Source organism: Ostrinia nubilalis, chromosome Z (assembly GCF_963855985.1).
Source record: "Ostrinia nubilalis chromosome Z, ilOstNubi1.1, whole genome shotgun sequence".
Taxonomy (NCBI): Eukaryota; Metazoa; Arthropoda; class Insecta; order Lepidoptera; family Crambidae; genus Ostrinia; species Ostrinia nubilalis.
In genome coordinates, this window is record NC_087119.1 from 2,893,899 (window position 1) to 2,914,016 (window position 20,118).

Consider the following 20,118-nt stretch of genomic DNA (forward strand, 5'->3'; position numbering starts at 1 on the left):
TAAACAGAAAACTTAAATTTTATTAGTTAAATAAACTGACTCACTCAATCAGCATTACTCAAATCAAAGAACAAAAAATAATTTTTGATCATCAAATGATCATTGAAATTCGGCTCCTTACCGTTTAAACATGTGTAATAAACTTAAAACTTACTAAATCTATCTTTATCAAATAAAATAACAAAAAAAATACTCCTCTAATAAATCAACATACAACTTTGGTTATAAAAGTCAGTCTTACTCAATGTTCGAGGCAAATATTAACGCGTTAGAACCTACCCCGTGCATTTTGTTAAAACCAACCCCACGACCTCATTTTGCACAAAATTATTGTTTTTCTTTTACCGGTTATATTTTCGATTAAAACTTTGAAATTAATGAAAAATACAATAAATTTGGATTTATGCAATACCAAAGCAAATTTTCTACGATACATATTTAAAGAGTAATGCAAAAAATTAAACACGTAAAAAAGTTCATTTTCCTGTGAAATTGAAGGCGTCTGACGCAACCTGCTCCCGTGACGCTTGGCCGGCAACTGACAGGTCGAGACACGTTCGCGCTTATTCGTAGGCACAAAGTGCGTTGGAATTAGCGTGGTAAGTCGAATAGGTTCTATGTAATTACGCTGTTAGTATTTACCCCTGTTAAAACCAGCCCCAGTCTCCCCTACTCAGATAATTTTTATTCCTCAATGCGAAACCTAATGCAAAAATATCAACATAAATTTATTCAAAGTAAAACTTTTTGTTTAATACTGGCTGTCTGAAAAAATTAAAAACAAATGAACTTTTATGTCAAGTGTCAAATTGCGGCATCCGTCAATATAATAAACAACTTTGATAATTTTATTGGTTAAATAAATTAAATAATCAAGGATAATTTAAATAAAAATAAAATTATGATTTCAATGGCATTGGTAAGTAACTGCGGCTTATGCCGCCGGGTTTGCCGCCGGCTTTCAAAATGCCTTGACAGTGTGCCGTCCTGGCCGCCGGGTTGGCCGCCGGCCGCGCCGCCCGGCATGTGTGGATGCGCCATTACTGGCCAGCAGTGGCCAGGTCGTAACACACTGGAAAGGATAGTGAATACCGACGTCATTTATATTATGATAACTGTTTGTATTGGCCACTGCGATACAAAAGCTTTCTTGCTTATTGCACAGACCGCCAGAATAAAATTGTACCTACATGTGACATCTTTTAGAAATAAATACTTTTTTTAGTTGTAGCCTGTTTTGTAATTTGGTTGTTGCAGAAATGTTTCAACTTCAGAACTATCATTAGCAGAAGAATACCACTTAAAGGTAACTAATATTAACATTTATATTGTTTAAAGCTTTTGCCATGGACCTATAAAAAAAGTCGGACGGATTCTCATCAACAATATACTGTGACATTAGGATACACCAGCTTGCCTGTACGTACAGGCCGGCACGCACACATTCACACCCTGTTACACCACTTCGAGTGCAAACTTCACACAGTTGACACATTTAAGCAGCGAAAAAACAACACGAATACGACATGTCTTGTGTGATGAAATTGTGTAAAAACCGTTCTGTTCGAACAAACAAAAATTAAGGAATCACATTTCACAGGCAAAATAATAATCCAATCACTTATTTCCCGACATTAAAATATTGAAATTAATTGAAATCAAACGTCATTCACTCGAAAAAATAATACGTCAAAGACCAGTGTTCTCAGTTATTTACGTGGGAAAATTACCCGAAATATGGGAAATTAATAATAATTTTAGGACTTTTTAGTTATTTATTACGCATACTATGGTAATAAAATAATTTATCATAATAATTGTGTTTTAATGGGATATATTTTCATAGGCAAATTTGATCCTTTCCAAAAATGTGGAACTGCAAAATTCAAATTTTCTTACATTGATTTCAAGTCAGTGTCAGGTTGTATGTTAAAAAAAATCTATCAGAGATAATAATAATATATTGATGATGCATAAGATTATGATTATAATATACACAAGATTCGTAATTTGTAACTGCGTGAATCATTTTTGATCAACATTATGTACATAACTACATACCCTGACACACTGACTTGCAAACAATGTGAGAAAATTTGAACATTGAAAATTTCGCGCCTACCTCAACGCATTCACCTTTCATCCCTTTAAAATGGCACGGAATAATTCTGTCTACATTTCCAAGTAACATCTGCCGATCTATGTTTTTCTTAAAATAAATGGGTAAAATGTTTTGGCTAACATGGCATCCCTAAATTCACTCACACAATAGACAAACGCCAAAATTTTGCGTCACAGTTTTGTTGTAGCGCGAGTTCCGTCCGCCTTTTTTTATAGGTCCATGGCTTTTGCAAGCAAATTTCAACCGTAGCTTGAGGTGGCATGCTTGTATGGTTATGGGAAACGATACGACATGGTATCGTATCTTATTTGAGGGCGGACGTTGTCATGAGATGATGGCCGGTGACTGTAACAAGTCTGTAAGAAAATCTGCTTTCAAAGACTTAGGGCGGATTCGATTAAATCGTCAGTTTTGACATATTTCCCAAACTGAAACTGTCAATGTGTACTTCCAGAAAACTGCCCGTTATATCAGGAGTTATTCTCGCATAAAAGTTTGGTCGAATCGGGCCTTAGTGTAGACCATTCATTGTTTTCTGTTATCAAAAGGCAAGTGATCTCCACACAATGTTTCCTCAACAATTCCTCATTCCAGTGCCCACCAGGTCAGGGTCGTACGAGATCCAGCACCACACGCACGACTGCCTGATTATCGGCGCGGGCGGCGCTGGTCTCCGCGCAGCCGTGGGGCTGGCCCAGCAGCAGTTCTCCGTCGCCATCGTCAGCAAGCTGTTCCCGACCAGGTCACACACTATAGCAGCACAGGGCGGAATGAACGCTTCGATCGGTACATGCTGATATTTCTCATTAAATCCTGGTATAAAACTCATAAAAACTATAATAAAACTCATTTATTTTTGCAAATAACCCTACCACTGCTTCGGGACAATAAAATAAAGTTCTGAGAAGATCTATATTCTAATCATTATCAAATTTAAAAAATTATTCATTTTGTCCTTAAAAATCAAGTCCTTTTCGCCCGTATTCACATACATACTATGAGGTCTCACAGTGCTCACGGACGCACAGGATGACACGCGAACCAATCACAGGGCTCTATTCAACGCTGTGCGTTCGATATGCTGCTTCACTTTAGCAAGCATCGTTTGTGAATACGGACGAGTTCCCATTGCAGTCAAAAGAGACAGGCAAATTTAGATTTAGACTAGGCGCAGACCATCGGTTTTTAGTTGGCCGATAGTTGTGCCCAATTTTAAATTGTATGAAGAATCGGCCAAATCAAATCGGTGTAATGTGCGCACTTCCATACATGCCCATACTGATCAACTGCCCGACTAAACTATCGGCCGACGAAAAATCGATGGTCGGCGCCTAGGATTAGAAGAACATAATAGACGTAACTCGCTACGATGGCCAGACAGAGAGAAGCCTGACTTTACCATTTATATCTCCTGTAGCCCTTCAAGCCCCTGCGAATCGAGACACAATAGAAATCAATGAGGGTTTTCGCGAATGAAAAATCCGCCAGATGGTAATACGTAGACGCGAGGTCCAAATGCTGCATGATTGGTTATTTTTGACATGACATTGACAGATATGTCAAAATCCACCAATCACGCAGCAGTCAGACCCCACATCCACATCCCGCCATCTAGCGGATCTTTCATTCGCAAAAACCCTCATTGCTACGCGGTCTTAGGCCCGGTTTCCACTAACGCGGGTCAAGCGGTGCAGAGCGGAGAAATGTCGGGCCGTCAAATTTTTCTATAGAAATATGACAGCGGTGGCGCGCGAGCGGAGAAGTGGAAATAATGAAATCTGATTGGTTATTCAAAACACTTCTCCGCTCCGCTCTGCTTTGCCTTGGTGGAAACCGGGTCTTATGCGACCGCTTCGGGTTTGATGGGTTAATCGCCTCATAAGAGATGCATAGTAAAGTGGGTAGTCTTATTTTACTCTGCTGGTACTAATTACGAAACATAAGCCTAGGCGCAGACCATCCATTTTTCGTCGGCCGATAGTTTAGTCGGGCAGTTGATCAGTATGGGCATGTATGGAAGTGCGCACATTACAGTACTTATTATTATTCTGTGACATTACACCGATTTGATTTGGCCGATTCTTCATACAAATTATAATCGGGCCTAACTATCGGCCAACTAAAAATCGGTGGTCTGCGCCTAGTCTAAAGCTGATTAATTTAACCACATCACATGAAAAATACTATCCAGCAAATTCCAATATCTACTTTTTCAATATTTCACCTGAAATATTATTTTACATCAACAATAGACCGAGTTCTTATAATGCTGAAACCGAACCGAGTTTTTTTAAGGTTCAGCAGCTATTATGTTAAAACCTATTCGAAATATTTAAGTGAGATTCTTAAGTTGATCATTCTTTTGCTTCTACATCATGAACTTGTTGATAAAAGGACATTTCCCAAAAAAATACTACTAATGTATCTTGGCTCCACATACATATTTTTTGGAACAAAGACCTAAGTCTACCTACCTACCAAGAGCTCTCCTTAATGATTGGTTGGCTCAAAAACTCTGCAGTGATTATCATTCTTATCCCTTCTGACCCACCGCACTACCAAACCACACTACCAGTAGTGTCGTGGGGAATATTTTTTCCTTTCTGCACTACCAAGCCAGTAGTGTCGTGGGTAACATACATCTTCATTCCCATCGACACTACTACCATAACTAAATGTAAAATTTGTAAAATTTTAGATTGTTTTGTAATAAATTATGTTTATATGCAACCCTAACCTCTGTGCAAATTTGCAGTTTGACGGAATTTACTGAAAATAAAATATTACCTAAAAGGGCTTATACCTATATAACTTTGCGTGAAAGAAAAACAAAAATTAAATTATTTTTACCCGACTACGGCAAAGCAAAAGGAGGGTTATGATTTTGACAGGCTATGTATGTTCATCTGTTCCCTCGTAACTTCTAAACTACTTATCAGAATTCGACAAATGACTAATCATTAGAAGCGTCTTAATAGGCTAGTTTCCTAAAAAATTTTTTTAGTCCGTCATGTTTAATATCAAAAAATATTGAACACATATATTTTTATTTGTCAATCTAACAAATAATTACATAGTTATGGTGCGTTGAAGTTCCGCACGACGTCACAACGTGCGGCACTTTTATGCAAGCATTGACGTCACGGGCCTCTTCTAATGAACTTTGGCGCGCTTTATCTCTTTAAATTTTCATTAGTTTGAAAAAGTGAAAAATATGTGTAGAGTATTTTTTGATAAGTTAACTGACGGACTAATTAAAACTCTTGCTTTTTGACCCAGGAAACATCCCTATTGTCCGCTGGTTATAGGCTATATGGGGTTTCACAAAATCTAATGTGGCGCCCTCTAGCGGACAAACCATACAGAGTAAAAAAATAAAGTTAAGATAAATATGCCGTGTTTGGTATCATTTGAAAGCGTTTTACTTGTACATTAACCGTAACATGTACAGTACATAAGCCCTTTTAGGTAAATTTTATTTTCAGGAAATTCCGTCAAACTGCAAAATTGCACAGAGGTTAGAGTTGCATATAAACATAATTTATTCCAAAACAATCCAAAATTTTACAAATTTTACATTTAGTTATGGTAGTAGTGTCGATGGGAATGAAGATGTATGACCCTTAAAAATTACCCACGACACTACTGGCTTGGTAGTGCAGAAGGGAAAAAATATTCCCCACGACACTACTGGTAGTGTGGTTTGGTAGTGCGGTGAGTCAGAAGGGATTCTTATGCTTAGCCCCAATAACCCCTCAGGATTATATTTACAAGAACAAAGGTTCAGACTTGATACCATTTGTGGTGATTGAAAAAGTTATCACTTTGTTCCCACGGAACACTAATCATCGGTCTGTTCACACTTGACCATTCATCATAAAACCACAATTGTGTGCATATTATTCCAACCAAACGACGAACAAAACATGAATTGCACGTGTAGATTCCAATAAAACATGAACTGCACGTGTAGATTTCAATATGCCTTTGTTATGTACAGTCGCGGAATGAAAAGGTTCGTCACCTTAGTGTCGGTTTTCGCTTGCACTAGGTACTGTAAGAGTCAAACCTGCCAACATACCAGTGCAAGAAACAGTGCTGCTAACATTTAAATAAATGTGACGTTTGCTAACGAATAAGGTTTTGCTTATTTTTCTGTCCCATCGCATCAGTGCAATGTTACAAAATGTATTTTTTTTATTTAATAGAAATAATAATGGCAGGTTGAACCAACAAGAAGGTTTTAGTTTTTCAATCATAAAAATTTTCTTGACAAGATAAATGTCAAACAACTTTAATCTGAATAATTTTGAACTTTACTGACTAACAGTTAAAGATTATTTTGTCTATCTCGAGATTATTCTGTAACATAGTTTCAAAAGGTAATATGTGCTCGCGATTCGTTGAAGGAATCAATTTGAAAACTGACGAACCTTTTCATTCCGCGACTGTACTTATTTTTTGTTTGCCCGAGCAATAAAAATATTGTGTTACAGCAGTTTCATAACGATGCAGATCTGAACTAAGGTCGAACTTACTGGGCTTGATCTGCTAGGGCCTCTTTGATTGGTGATAATTATTACATATTGTGGAAAAAAATATTTTGTGTCTTTTCCTCAGTAATGATACATCTTTTAATGATAGATCAGTATTATAAACGCAATCAATATTGTGTGTACCTGTACAGTAGTTGATACTAATAAATGTTCATTCCTATTGACTGGCCCCATCAAGGGGGATTGCAAATTTTCACCCATACTCAGTGCTATAAGTGGAATAATCCAGTGGTCACATTGCACTAGAGTTCGGCCCTGTCAGAATATTTCCGAACAGGGTTTACACCTACGGACTTCATTTTCCAAATTAAATTGGAATCGTACACAAAATTCCGTTTCTTTTCAAAAATATCATCGACGTTAATGACGGCTTTAATGACGGCTTTTGTGGACACTGACCGAGTGATTAAGTTGCCATGTGAAAACCAAATAATGAATGCTTTTAATTAAATGGGAATAATGTTCATATCTATACTTATAATAAATCTGTAGCGAGGTCAATTCTGTACATGCAATATATTTTCAAAATAACTATCAGGGGGTAATAAGCGATCGATACTGATGCCAAAAATGCAATCAGTAAAATTTTTGTCTGTCTGTCTGTCTGTCTGTCTGTCTGTCTGTATGTTCCTTATAGAAACAAAAACTGCTCGACGGATTTTAACGAAACTTGGTACAATTATTCTTCATACTCCTGGGCAGGTTATAATATACTTAGGAATTCCCACGGGAACAGGAATTAGCGGGAAAATCCTTTTGTATGAAAAATCTAAACCGCTTAAGTTACACGCTTGAAATTTGGCATGCAGGTACCTTAGTAAACTTAAAGCTTAGCTACAACAGGATATTGCAAAATTCCCACGGGAACGGGAGTTAGCGGGAAAAAACATTTGTATGAAAAATCTAAACCGCTTAAGTTAGACGCTTGAAATTTGTCATGCAGGTACCTTAGTGAACTTAAAGCTTAGTTACAACAGGATATTGCAAAATTCCCACGGGAACGGGAGTTAGCGGGAAAAAACATTTGTATGAAAATATCTAAACCGCGTAAGATAGGTGAAGAGGGTAAAACGGGATCCACGCGTACGAAGTCGCGGGCGGCCGCTAGTTATAAAATAAATATCTTCTCAGCACTGGCCCATTTATCGTCCCGAAGTAGTGGTTGGGTCAATACTGGGACGTGTAGTGCTTTTGAGACATGTAAAAGCCTACTTGCAAAAATAAAATGAGTTTTATAGGTTTTATAAAATTGACAACACATCATGCTCTTAAATATGAATATTTTGATTTTCCGAAAACGTTTTTACGTACGTCTTCGGATGTAATTTGCTGTAAACAGCTCGTACAAACTCAACCCCCCTAGAGTCTGATATGTGATCAAAATGACACAATTCTCATAGGTACAAAGTAATTTTAACTTACCAACTGCATTGTTCGACGTAAATTAAACTTTACAAATAACATGAAACATAATAAGGTCGTTTGAAATAGGTAGTTTTAAATAGTTACCATTGTGAGAAGCAGAAACAACATTGAGTTGTAAATACTTATATTATGTTACGTACGAGCTATTTTCTGTCAGACATGGATTTTACCTTTTAGGTGGATTAGCGACACTATAAAAACCCCAACAAAAAGTTTTTTACGATAAAACGAGCAAAGATGACCTTCAGTCTACCGACACGGGAACACTGACAATAGCTGAATAAAATTAATCTCCTTCCTGTGAAGTCTTACTCTAGCACTGCACCGTTATTGACTGAAATGTAGACTCGGCTAGGAACTCCAATATTAATTATTCCTTGACCATTTTAAATCAAGGGGTTTTCCAAACCAAACATAAGACACATAAAATTTCATTTTATGTGTTTTTTTTTTTAAATTGAGCTTTGTTTCTTTAGGTAGTATGCACGAAGACGATTGGCGGTGGCACTTCTACGACACAGTCAAAGGATCGGATTGGTTGGGAGATCAGGTAAGTCATTATCATTATTGGTTTTATTGTTTATTTACTTCGAGTTTCGTGGTTTGGAATCAAAATAAAAGGACATCCCAACTAGCTAGCCGCTTATCATTGAAAATATTGAAACTACATACAATAGCTGAACTGAGGTGTCGGACTTGCCGGCTCGAGATCCGAGGAACGCTGGTTCGAACTCCGCCACCGCTAGACTATTGCAAAACTTGTGCAAATTCAAGGCGAGAGTGAATAGGCACTTACAGGGCAGATAATGTACCATCCTAGACTGCATCTCACATAATCACCGCACCTGGGTGCATAAAAAAATACTAATATCCTTTTTAAAAAAGAAAAAAGGTATAATTTTTGTTACAGCCGTACACGTTCGCCTCCTTACGACACTGGCCACTAAGAAAACTGCATTCTTTTCTCGACGACTAATTTCGATTCTTTTTTGTTTTTCTCTCGCTAACTTCACGACCCCTCGAATTTTCACGCATACAATTTTTAAGTTTCGATTTGTGACTAACAAAATTATTTGGTATTTATTCAAGTTTTTACCATAATAACGAGTATTAATTACATATTTATATCCAACTAGCTTTCCGCCCGCGTGGAATTTTGTCTGTGACAGAAAAACTTTATGGCGCGCGACTCTGTTTAAAAAACCGGGATAAAAACTATCCTATGTCCCGGGACATAAAATATCTCTAAACATCAAAATCCTTCAGTGGTTTAATCGTGAAAGCGACACAGACAGAGTTACTTTCGCATTTATAATATTAGTAAAAGTATAGAAGTAATAGATTCCAGTCTGATAATAAATCATTATTTCCAGGACTCCATTCAATACCTAACACAACAGGCCCCCATCGTAGCATTCGAACTGGAAAACATGGGAATGCCGTTTTCCAGGACGCAAGAAGGGAAGATCTACCAGCGGTCCTTTGGAGGAGGCAGCACCCATTTTGGGAAGAAGGTGGCTAAAAGAACGTGCTGTGTTGCAGATCGGTGAGTAAAATCCACAATAAGGCAATTTGAAAGGAATCATGTACCTGATGTGAAGCGAGATGTAGTCTAGGATGTAAGAATAAATAAATAAATATCTTTGGACAATCTCACACAGCGCCATCTAGCCCCAAAGTAAGCAATTAATATGCTTGTGTTATGGGTGCTAGCTTAACGGATATACTACTTATATACTTTTTTTTTTAAATACATAGTCATATTATACATAGTAACACCCAGACCCGTCACAGAAATTAAAATTCATCATTTCAATTTCTGCCCGGCCGGGAATCGAACCCGGGACCTCTCGGCATAGTAGTCCGTTCTGAACCACTACACCAAACGGCCGACAAAAATATATAAAAATTTCTTACCTTGTCCCGTAACGATAACCAGTAGATACAGTAGGTATTTCTATTTTAAAAAATACGCTATACTTACAGCGTCGAATTCCCGGGAAAGGACATAGTTTTTATCTCGGTTTCAAAAACAGAGGCGCGCGAAGTTCTAAATCCATGTTTTTTTAATAGTTTGGGGATGGCTAAAGAAATATTACCCTTCGTATAATTGACAAGGACAGGTGCTCTGCTATCCCTGTCATGCACGACAGGGGTGTCCGATAGGGGTAGGGGTTGAAAATCAATAACGGATTAAAGGGCGCCATCTGTTCGGCATTTCCCTGTACTTACTTCTGTTCCAAAAACAGTTTAGTCGTGGAGTTGGAACCACAAATAGCTTGGTGCAACATAAAATGTTAGCAAGTCTCCAAATCACAATTTGAAAATCATACTTTTCATGAACTTCCTCAAAATTGGGTAGCTTGGGGAGTGTGTAGGCTAAGTCATCCGTTTTTGTCTGAGGTAACTTAAAGAGCTTCGTCCTCCTGCAAGAGAGACTAATGCCCATTTTCACCATCAATCCCTAATTTTTCAAGTGAGCCTTATGAAAACACTGTTACGTGTTACCATTCACGGGTCACTTAAAAATTAGGGATCGATGGTGAAAATAGGCATAAATGACCTTATGATGAACTCTTCCAAAATCACTCCAACCCTTAGTTAATGACGTCACTTTCGGGTAGTTTGTAACAGTGAATGATTTTCTTCTGTAAATATAAATGTTACAAATGGTTTCTACTCAACAGTACAGGCCACGCTCTCTTGCACACCCTGTATGGATACAGTACGAAGTTCACGAACATCGACCTGTTCTCCGAGTTCTTCGTCTTGGACCTGCTCATCCAGGATGGCGAGGTTGTGGGTGCCCTGGCGTTGGACATGGACGACAGCAGTCTTCACAGGTTTGAAGGTTTCCCATTCATTTCAGCCGTTTTATTTTTATTTTTTATTTTATTTTATTAGGGACAAAAAACAATTGTACAAACGGTTTTACAAAAAGTCTTACAGATATATCTTAAATAAATGCACAACCAGCACCGTTATCCACGAAAATAACAAATAGAACAGCTAGTTTTACGCCCGTATGCACAAACATTACTATAAGGTCTCACATTGCGCGCGAACGCACAAGGTGCCACACGAAACAATCACAGAGCTCCATTCAACGCTGTGCGTTTGATTTGCTGCTTCACTTAAGCAAGCATCGTTTGTGAATACAAGCGTTATGCCCTAATATTGCTGGATATACAAGGTCTATTCAGCTAGCATGATAAGCTGGTACACTAGTAATCCAATCAATTACAAAAGTTTGTATTCCTCTGGAACGGACCTCGTAGTCATTGCGTAGTCTGTAGCCGTCACTCCGCCACAGTTTTTCAGTTCCAGTTCTATTGACTGAAATTTCTAATGAATCCTACCAAATGTGACGGCGTCTTGTGGAAATTTTATTTTCCTTTATTACATTTCCTTTCATAATTTACATTAATAAACTTCTAAGAGTCTATAAAAATAGTTAAACAGAATTTTATGAAGCTACACTCAAATAATGCCCTCTCCATCGAGAATTGGGAATGTAATGCTAACCGGCAACTGTTCCGGCAAATCGGCAAACCTTTCATGAAGTTTCATGCAAAAGCCGACAACATGTTAATATTGAGTGAGGATGATAGAGGGCGCGCTTTTTCTGAGTTTATTACGTAATTGATTTTGTGGTCCTTTTAACTTTCATTGGAATAGTAACCAGTAAAATTAACTTCATAAAATACCATTCACGTCAATTCTCATTAAATCAAGCCTTATTTATTTCAAATACACCCAAAAACATACAAATTATGATGTCCTGCGTAGAACTAGAACCTGAAATTCGCCCATTTGTGTATCGGAGGCGTAACTCAGTTGGTAGAGTGCTCGCGTCAAGCGAGAGACCCGGGATCGATGCCCGGCGCCCCCTCAAGCTTCTGAGAAATCATTCAATGTTTTGCAAAAAGTTTTGCATTTTTTTACTCAAAATCCTTTTTCATTCAATAATTCAAGTAGTCTTCAAATGGGTTTGCATTTTTATGCAAAAGCACTATATAGACTAAGAGCTAGTGAACGCCAGACCTACGTCATTTTATAAAAGATGAAAGTTTGTCACCGTATGCTCCCAATATAGGATAGAATGTTAGTGAATCATGAAGTTTGGGTCATTGTGGCTTTGGCAGCTATCCTAAAAAAACTTACCATAAAATCTGATTTTTATGTAAGGGCAATGATTAGAAGTTGTTTCCACATCAGCCAGACAGTTTTGACAGTTCCATCTCCTTGCCAGACAGTGTTTTTAGTATAGCTGCTAAAGCCACGATGACCCAAACTTCATAATTCACCAACATTCTATCCTATATTGGGAGCATACGCTGACAAACTTTCAGCTTTTATAAAATGACGTAGCTCTAGCGTTCACCAGCTCTTAGTCTATTGATGTCTCAGATCAGCGGTGAGTGACGCTAGCTTGTGTTTCAGGTTTCAAGCCAAGAACACGGTGGTCGCGACTGGCGGGTACCCTCGAATGTGGTACTCCTGCACCGCCGCACACACCTGCACCGGTGACGGCTGCGCCATGGCCACGCGGGCCGGAATACCGCTGCAGGACATGGAGTTCATACAGTTCCATCCTACTGGTACGTATGAACTCTTTACCCTTTTTTATGCAGAACAAGGCAGGTATTTGACCACCATCGCACCTGAAGGGAGATGCAGTCCAGGATGTTACGTATCTGCCCTGAAAGTGCTTGTTAAGCCCCGGATTATTGTGTTTGGGACGGACAGGACTTTTTTGCAGGTCCGTATTAGGAGAAACGTACTTATTGTCTAACACTCATAAGAACCAAAAGCCTCTTATGGGCGAGAGTGACAGAGAAAATCCGAAATTAAAATAGGTTCAGATCCGGCTCGAAGGACCATGAGGCGCGGCTGCGCGTTTTTGTTTGTCTTTTAGGAGCTTGGCACTCATGTATTCGTAGCGAGGCTGAGATCAGAGATTTTAAATTCTAAGAACATTTTCGCTCGTAACCAGTACTATCCAAACAAAGAAAGAAATAATAATTCGTAATGAGATTTTTATCTTGGAACATTTTGTGGTAACAGGCATGTATGGCTCCGGCTGCTTGATGACGGAGGGTTGCCGCGGGGAAGGCGGCTACCTGGTCAACAGCGAGGGCCAGCGATTCATGGAGAAGTATGCGCCCAACGCCAAGGACCTGGCCAGCCGGGACGTGGTCTCCCGTTCCATCGCCACGGAGATACGGCAAGGTTGGCTGACTTTCTTAGGGTGGATCCGACCAAACAAGAGTAAATATGTATTAATCTCAGAATAAATCGTCAGTTTTGACATATTTCGCATACAGAAACTGTCAATGTGCCAGTTATACCAGGAGTTATTCTCGGATAAAAGTTTGGTCGAATCGGGCCTTAGTCATAGTCATAAATGTTTATTGCATCATGTTGGTACATTTGGATCATAAATAATCATAGTTAACTCTCTCTTGGTCACAGACGTCACAGGGGTTGGTTCGATGTACACCGCGCGAAATTACCTACCTGTTTACTGTGTATTTTCTATTAGTATGTCCACAAAATAAAAAGCAAAAAAGTAACTTAAACTCGTTGTTTTAAGAGGTATGATAAGCAAAATAAGGTTTTGATTACTGAGAATTCCCGTAAGTCGATATTGGGGGAAAAGAAATAAATACCTGAAAAATTCTTTGAGACCGTAATGAATGAAGTCTGTATACCTAGAACCCTCGGTGCGCGAGTCGGACTTGCACTTGGTCGTTTTTATGCAGTGAGAATCCCACATATCATGCTACCTGTTGTTCCGTATCATTTTCCTGAAAAAGTAAAATCGATTGAAAACCAACGAGTGCTAGCCGCTTGACGATAATTTACCAGGTATTTAATTGTTTTCTGGTTTCCAAAACTGGGACTGCTTAATATAATAAAGCAAAGTCTTTGCTGACCATGCAGGATACTGAGCTCAAGCCTTCTACTATCAAGTCAAATCTATACTAATATTATAAAGCTGAAGAGTTTGTTTGTTGGTTTGTTTGTTTAATTGAACGCGCTAATCTCCGGAACTACTGGTCCGATTTGAAAAATTATTTCAGTGTTAGGTATCGAGGAAGGCTATAGGTTATACAACATCACGGTACGATCAATAGGAGCAGACCAACAATGAAAAATGTTGCGAAAACGGGTTTTCACGCGTACGAAGTCGCGGGCACAGCTAGTGAAAAATAAATGGGTATCTGTTGCGATGTTAAGAAATTCGTGAAATGTCAGTAAACTACATATTTAATTCAGATTTTTCAAAATTGGTAAATACAACTTCTTGTGCAATGTATTATTATTCTTATTGAAGAATATCTTATGTATCATTTTCAGGCCGCGGCGTTGGTCCAAAGAAGGACCACATGTATCTCCAGCTGCACCACCTGGCGCCAGAAGTGATTCATGAGAGACTTCCCGGCATTTCGGAGACGGCGTTCACTTTCACTGGCGTCGACGTCACGAAGGAACCCGTCCCCATCATCCCAACCGTTCACTACACCATGGGGGGCATCCCTATCAACTTTAAAGGAGAGGTAATTATTATTCTATTTAGAGTGTAGAAAATGATTCATGTGCTATGATCACTGCAACAGCCTGCTATGTTACACATTAGGTAACTAAGGCTGAGTTACCCCATTGTACTTTAACTTTAACAAACGTCAAAAATCTGTCAATCTCCATACAAAAAACACCCGTTTTTGTTCTAGTTACGATTCATAGTAAGTTGCTGCAACTCGGCCTTAGTACGTATATTTTTATCGGTATGCCTTCTTTCATCTGAGGGCTTATTGTGAGTTTACATCAAACGTCCTCACTAGTGAGCGCGTTAAAAAATAAAAATGTGAAAGTCTGATCGAGTGCGCAATACCGAGGTGCTACGACGAGCCTATGTGGGTGGCATTGAGGCCTATACATAAATGCGTCGCCAGCTTCAATAGTGTGGTCACGTATCACGTATGACGGACGAGAGGATGGCGAAGCGCAACTTCTACTCTGAACTTGAGGAGGGTAAGCGGAAACATGGCGGTCAACTCCTCAGGTACAAAGATGTACAGAAGCGGCACATGAAAAGATGCAACATTGAGCCCTGGAAGGTTTGGCAGCACAGCATCCAGAATGGCGGGAGATTATGAAGAGGTAAGTCCACGAGTTCGAGGTGCAGCGTACGACTGAACTCGACGCGAAGCGCGATGACTTGAAGGCCCGTCCATCTGCCGCCATTCCCTATAACTATGTTGGCGGCGTGCTCAGATGCCCTCAATGCGCGAAGGATTTTACCGCGCAAATAGGCTACGTAAGCCATCTTCGGGCACACCAGCGCCGCCAAGACAGCTAGGAGTCGGAGTGGTCGCCATGACCGAAATCGGTCGGATCATCATCATCATCATTCTACTCTATTTCAGGTGGTTATGTTCCAAGATGGCTCGGACTGTGTAGTGCCGGGTCTGTACGCAGCTGGCGAGGCCGTCAGCAACTGTCACGGCGCCAACAGGCTGGGAGCCAATTCTATCCTAGACATCGTGGTCTTTGGGAAGGCCATCTCCATCGATATTGGAAAAAAGAACAAACCTGGGGAAAAGCAGATGACTCTGAAAGACGTGAGATTTTCAGCGATTACTCCATATTTACTTTTATCTGTATCTATGAAGAAAAAAGGTTGGAAATGCGCAAGCCTCTTGTACTGCCTGTTGCGCCTTACGCAATGACCCTTATTAGCCGTCAAAGAAAACGGCTGGCAGTCTCCATCTCATCATCAGCTGCAGGATATTAATTCATTTTGTTTTCAGAACCTGGTCGAGTCAAGTCTGGACAACCTGGACAAAGTACGAAATGCAAACGGGTGCGCGCCCACCTGCGAACTACGCGAGGGCATGCGCTTCACGATGCAAAACAAGTGCGGCGTGTTCAGAGAAGCCAAACTGCTTGATGAAGGTAAGTTTACCTTTTTTCTTGAGTAAAAGCCCGTTCATGTAACCATTTATTCAATGGGAGAGGACTGGTCAGATGTCTGTTGGGTTTTTGCAGTGAGTGTAAAATTTTCTTCAACTTGAAAAACGTGACTGTAATTGAAAGGCTGTTGAATTGCTGGAGCACAAATATACTAAAGCCTGGTCCGTGAGCACGTAGAATCCCGTCCAATGACTACCCATCCCTACCTGCGTCTGTGCGACGGGCGCCCGCTGTGAGTGTGCGAGCGCGACAGCAACATAATTACGCGCGAGCGATAGGAATGGGTAGCTTGGGGTCATTGGACGGGATTCTACGTGCTCACGGACCAGGCTTTAGTAATATCTCCCTTTGTTTTATGCTTACACGTTTGGTATATGTCAGTATGACTGTGCCACGTTTGAAGCATTTGGGAATAAAATACTAGCCAGCTCATTCTCAATGCAATATAACATGTTGACTCACCCTAATACATAAATGTTACGTAGCAAACATGCTTCTTCACGAATATGAATAGACAACAGTTAGAAAAATGTCTATTCGGGTATTTTCCGCACATTTTCGATTGCAACAACAGGTCATTTAACTGCTCTACTCGCCAACAGCGAACACAGAAATCCAAAAGTGGTACAAGACCTTCGAAGAGATCCGAGTGTCCGACCGTCGTCTGAACTGGAACAGCGACCTGGTCGAGACGCTGGAGCTGCAGAACATGCTGCAGACGGCCGTGCAGGTGGTCGCGTGCGCGCGCAACCGCACCGAGAGCCGCGGCGCGCACTTCCGCGACGACTTCCCCAAGAGGGAGGACGAGATGGACTACAGCAAGAGCACAGAAGGACAGGTGAGCTGCTCAACATTGAACCTATTAGGCCGGGTTCCCACCGGTCTTTTTGGAAGGCCTGACGGCGGTACAAATTGTATGAAGCTGTTCACATTATCCCGGATCCGGCATTTTCGCCGAGTCCGGCATTTTTACCGAGCGTTTTGTCGCTACAAAAATCCGGCAAAATCACCGGACCGGAGTAATGTGAACGAGTTGCGGCCCACCCCGCTGCGCCCGTGCTTCCCGCCCCGCCCCGCCCGTGCTCCCCGCACTTCATTCGGCTCGGATTTCGGATCCGGTGATCCGGTGTAATGTGAACACCGGTGTCCGGTTTCCGGCAGAAATGCCGGTCCGGCATAGTGGGAACCCGGCCAGAGGCGCTCATAGGGGCGACTTTCCTATGGAAACGACTGACATCAGCTGAACGATGTCACCAATAGCTGCGGCGCGCACTTCCGCGACGACTTCCCCAAGAGGGAGGACGAGATGGACTACAGCAAGAGTACAGAAGGACAGGTCAGCAGCCTTATTGTATTCAGGTGACTTCCCCAAGCGCGAGGACGAGCAAGCCCTACGGAAGGATGTCAGCTGTTCACGTCATTTGTTGTGAGTTAATATTGTTCCGCCTCTTGGGAACGACGTCTCTGAATGAGGATGGACGGCCTACAGCAATCCTGCAGACAGTTGAGACTCATTCTTTTAACGACGCCGCGCTCGTAAGGAGCTAGAACACAACAATCCCTAAGGTTGTCTCTTATTAAAGTGACGTCCTACTACAGCGTTAAGGTTCCTATCAAAGTCTGAACGTTTCCCATCCAAGAATGGCATCCGCCGTATGTATGAACTGGTCGAGACGCTGGAACTGCAGAACATGCTGCAGAGAGCCGCGGCGCGCACTTCCGCGACGACTTCCCCAAGAGGGAGGACGAGATGGACTACAGCAAGAGTACAGAAGGACAGGTCAGCAGCGTTATTGTATTCCGGTTGTGTTTAGAGGCGAATTCCCCAAGAAGGAGGATGAAATGGACTACAGCAAGAGCACAGAAGGAGAGGTCATTAGCCTTATTGTATTCAGGTTGTGTTTAGAGGCGACTTCCCCAAGCTCGAAGACGAGCAAGCCCTACGGAAGGATGTCAGCTGCTCACGTCATTTGTTGTGAGTTAATATTGTTCCGCCTCTTGGGAACGACGTCTCTGAAAGAGGATGGACTGACTACAGCTAACTGCAGTAAGTCTAAAGTTATAATTTATTAAAATTACGAATTTTAAGGACAACTTCCTTGCACGTCAGGATGAGGTCTACTGTACAGCGAAGGATCAGGTACGGCCGCCCGCTGACAGCACATCAACAAACCTTGTCTAAAAAAATCAAAACCTACTGGGTTTCGTCGTTATGTAGCAAGATGATCTGCTAACGACTGTTCTCAAAATACAGTTTAAGTTACAGAAGTCTCATCTCTGACCCCCTTATTACAAAAAGTTAGACCCATTTAGTATGGAAATGTCATTTTAAACCAGAGTTCATCCCGGGTTTAACTTTTTTGTAATAAGGCCCTGAATGTCTAATTTTTCAGACAAAGAAGCCTCTCGAGCAGCACTGGCGGAAGCACAGCACATCCTTGGTGGACTTAGCCTCGGGGAAGGTGACCATCGGGTACCGACCGGTCATCGACAAGACCCTCACTGCTGAAGTGGAGACCATTCCACCAGTGCCGAGGGTGTACTGAGGCGAGTACGTCTTACTTGGTTCAAGTACTCCACCAATTTCCACCAAGGCTCGAGTTCACCAATTTGTTCAATAGAACAGTCTTTGTCAATGAGAAACGGCTAGTTTTGTTGCGATGTTGATAATGTTTTTCTTCGGGACTATGATTTTAAATAGAGTTCCCAGTCTGTTGCTCATGGATCCTAGTAAAATTAAAATTGGTAGATTCATTCAAAGTTGAATTTAATATGACGGTAGGTATTTGATATTGTAAACGTGCATGTCAAAGATTATGTAGTGACGGCAACATTTTGAAATTGTTGTGCGTTACTTACATAATACTGGCAAACAATAGTGTACTTAAATCCCAGAAATCTTGTCCTATAGAAGCTTCATTGAGATTATAGATTTGGTGAACTTGAGCCTTAGGGGTCTAATTATTGTACTAAAAAGTATAGTTTTGTTCTGTCAGCTATCTAGTCAGCAAGTTGATGGTATAACTTGTCATTGTAATAAATGCTGCTAGTTTGTTATCATCAGTTGTGATGGTAATGTATGTTCAGCTATCTTATAGTAATCATGATAGAGTAATTTTTTATGGATTCTGCCCGATGAAATTTATTTATTTTTGAAGTTATTGTATAAAAAAGCTATCATGGTTGTAATGTCTTTGTCATGTTAAAATTGGTATGAAATATAATCTTTTTCATATTAACTGAGTTCTATTTAATTCTAACTTGGTCCTTATTATTCGTTTTGGTGCTTTTAGGATAATTACTAGTTTTTCCCGCGGCTTGCTGCGCTCGCGTATTCTAATATACAAAGTTCTATCGAAATCCGTTCAGTAGTTTTCCATAAAAATAGTTACAAAAATCTATCCATCATTCCTCCATCTCCTTCGATCCAGATTTTGATAGGTATATCATTTTTCAAATAACTATTTTGATGCTAATCAGGGATCATGAGAAATGTTTGGAGAAATCATGGGAAAAATATGTTTCTGTTAAATTTTAAATTTAATTCCTCCTTTAAGCTTGCTTATTTTGATACTAATTATTAAAAAACAGTAAAATAAGAGTCGTGTATTTTCCAAAATTCTGAGTAGCTACTAGTAATGCCCCCTCTGTCAAACACCCAAAACCAAATTATAGCCATTCAGAACTGCGTGCTTGAGAAGGGTCACGGAAAGCAGAAGGGTTGGTAGGGTAGTGTTGAATAGGATTGTCAGATGGCGCGTTTCGAACAAAACAGATTCAGCGGTGACTAGAGGAATTTTTTTTGGATTCCACGTTCCAAAGCTGTTTCCTACCATGGAAAATAATGAAGAAATGTGGATAGGATTGAAGCTAAGCAGTCCGATTACCCTATTTACTCACACCCTGAACATTTATGTTCTTACGGTAGTTATTAAAATGTTTAATTAAAAATGGAAAGAAATTCAAATAAGTAGGGATTAGGTACTTAAGATTAATTTTCGAAACGTTATTACTTAATATTTAAGGCTTAGAGGC

General features: G+C 40.3%; 1 protein-coding gene across 1 annotated transcript; it reads left to right on the forward strand.

Annotated features, from left to right (window-relative positions):
• The first annotated feature begins 1,262 nt into the window (after positions 1–1,262).
• Positions 1,263–18,858, forward strand: LOC135087107 (succinate dehydrogenase [ubiquinone] flavoprotein subunit, mitochondrial-like). The gene is made up of 12 exons (XM_063981946.1): positions 1,263–1,306; positions 2,717–2,908; positions 8,580–8,653; positions 9,477–9,649; positions 10,791–10,946; positions 12,547–12,704; positions 13,171–13,335; positions 14,467–14,666; positions 15,537–15,731; positions 15,921–16,065; positions 16,686–16,921; positions 18,477–18,858. The coding sequence occupies exons 2-12, from the start codon at positions 2,893–2,895 to the stop codon at positions 18,627–18,629; spliced, it is 1,671 nt and encodes a 556-aa protein (XP_063838016.1). The 5' UTR covers positions 1,263–1,306; positions 2,717–2,892; the 3' UTR covers positions 18,630–18,858.
• The last annotated feature ends 1,260 nt before the right edge of the window (positions 18,859–20,118 follow it).

Bases quoted from the DNA above. Each gene is read 5' to 3' on its own strand.
- LOC135087107 (XM_063981946.1), top strand. The intron at 8,654-9,476 runs GTAAGTCATTAT...CATTATTTCCAG, and splicing joins CGGATTGGTTGGGAGATCAG to GACTCCATTCAATACCTAAC. The intron at 16,922-18,476 runs GTGAGCTGCTCA...CTAATTTTTCAG, and splicing joins GCAAGAGCACAGAAGGACAG to ACAAAGAAGCCTCTCGAGCA.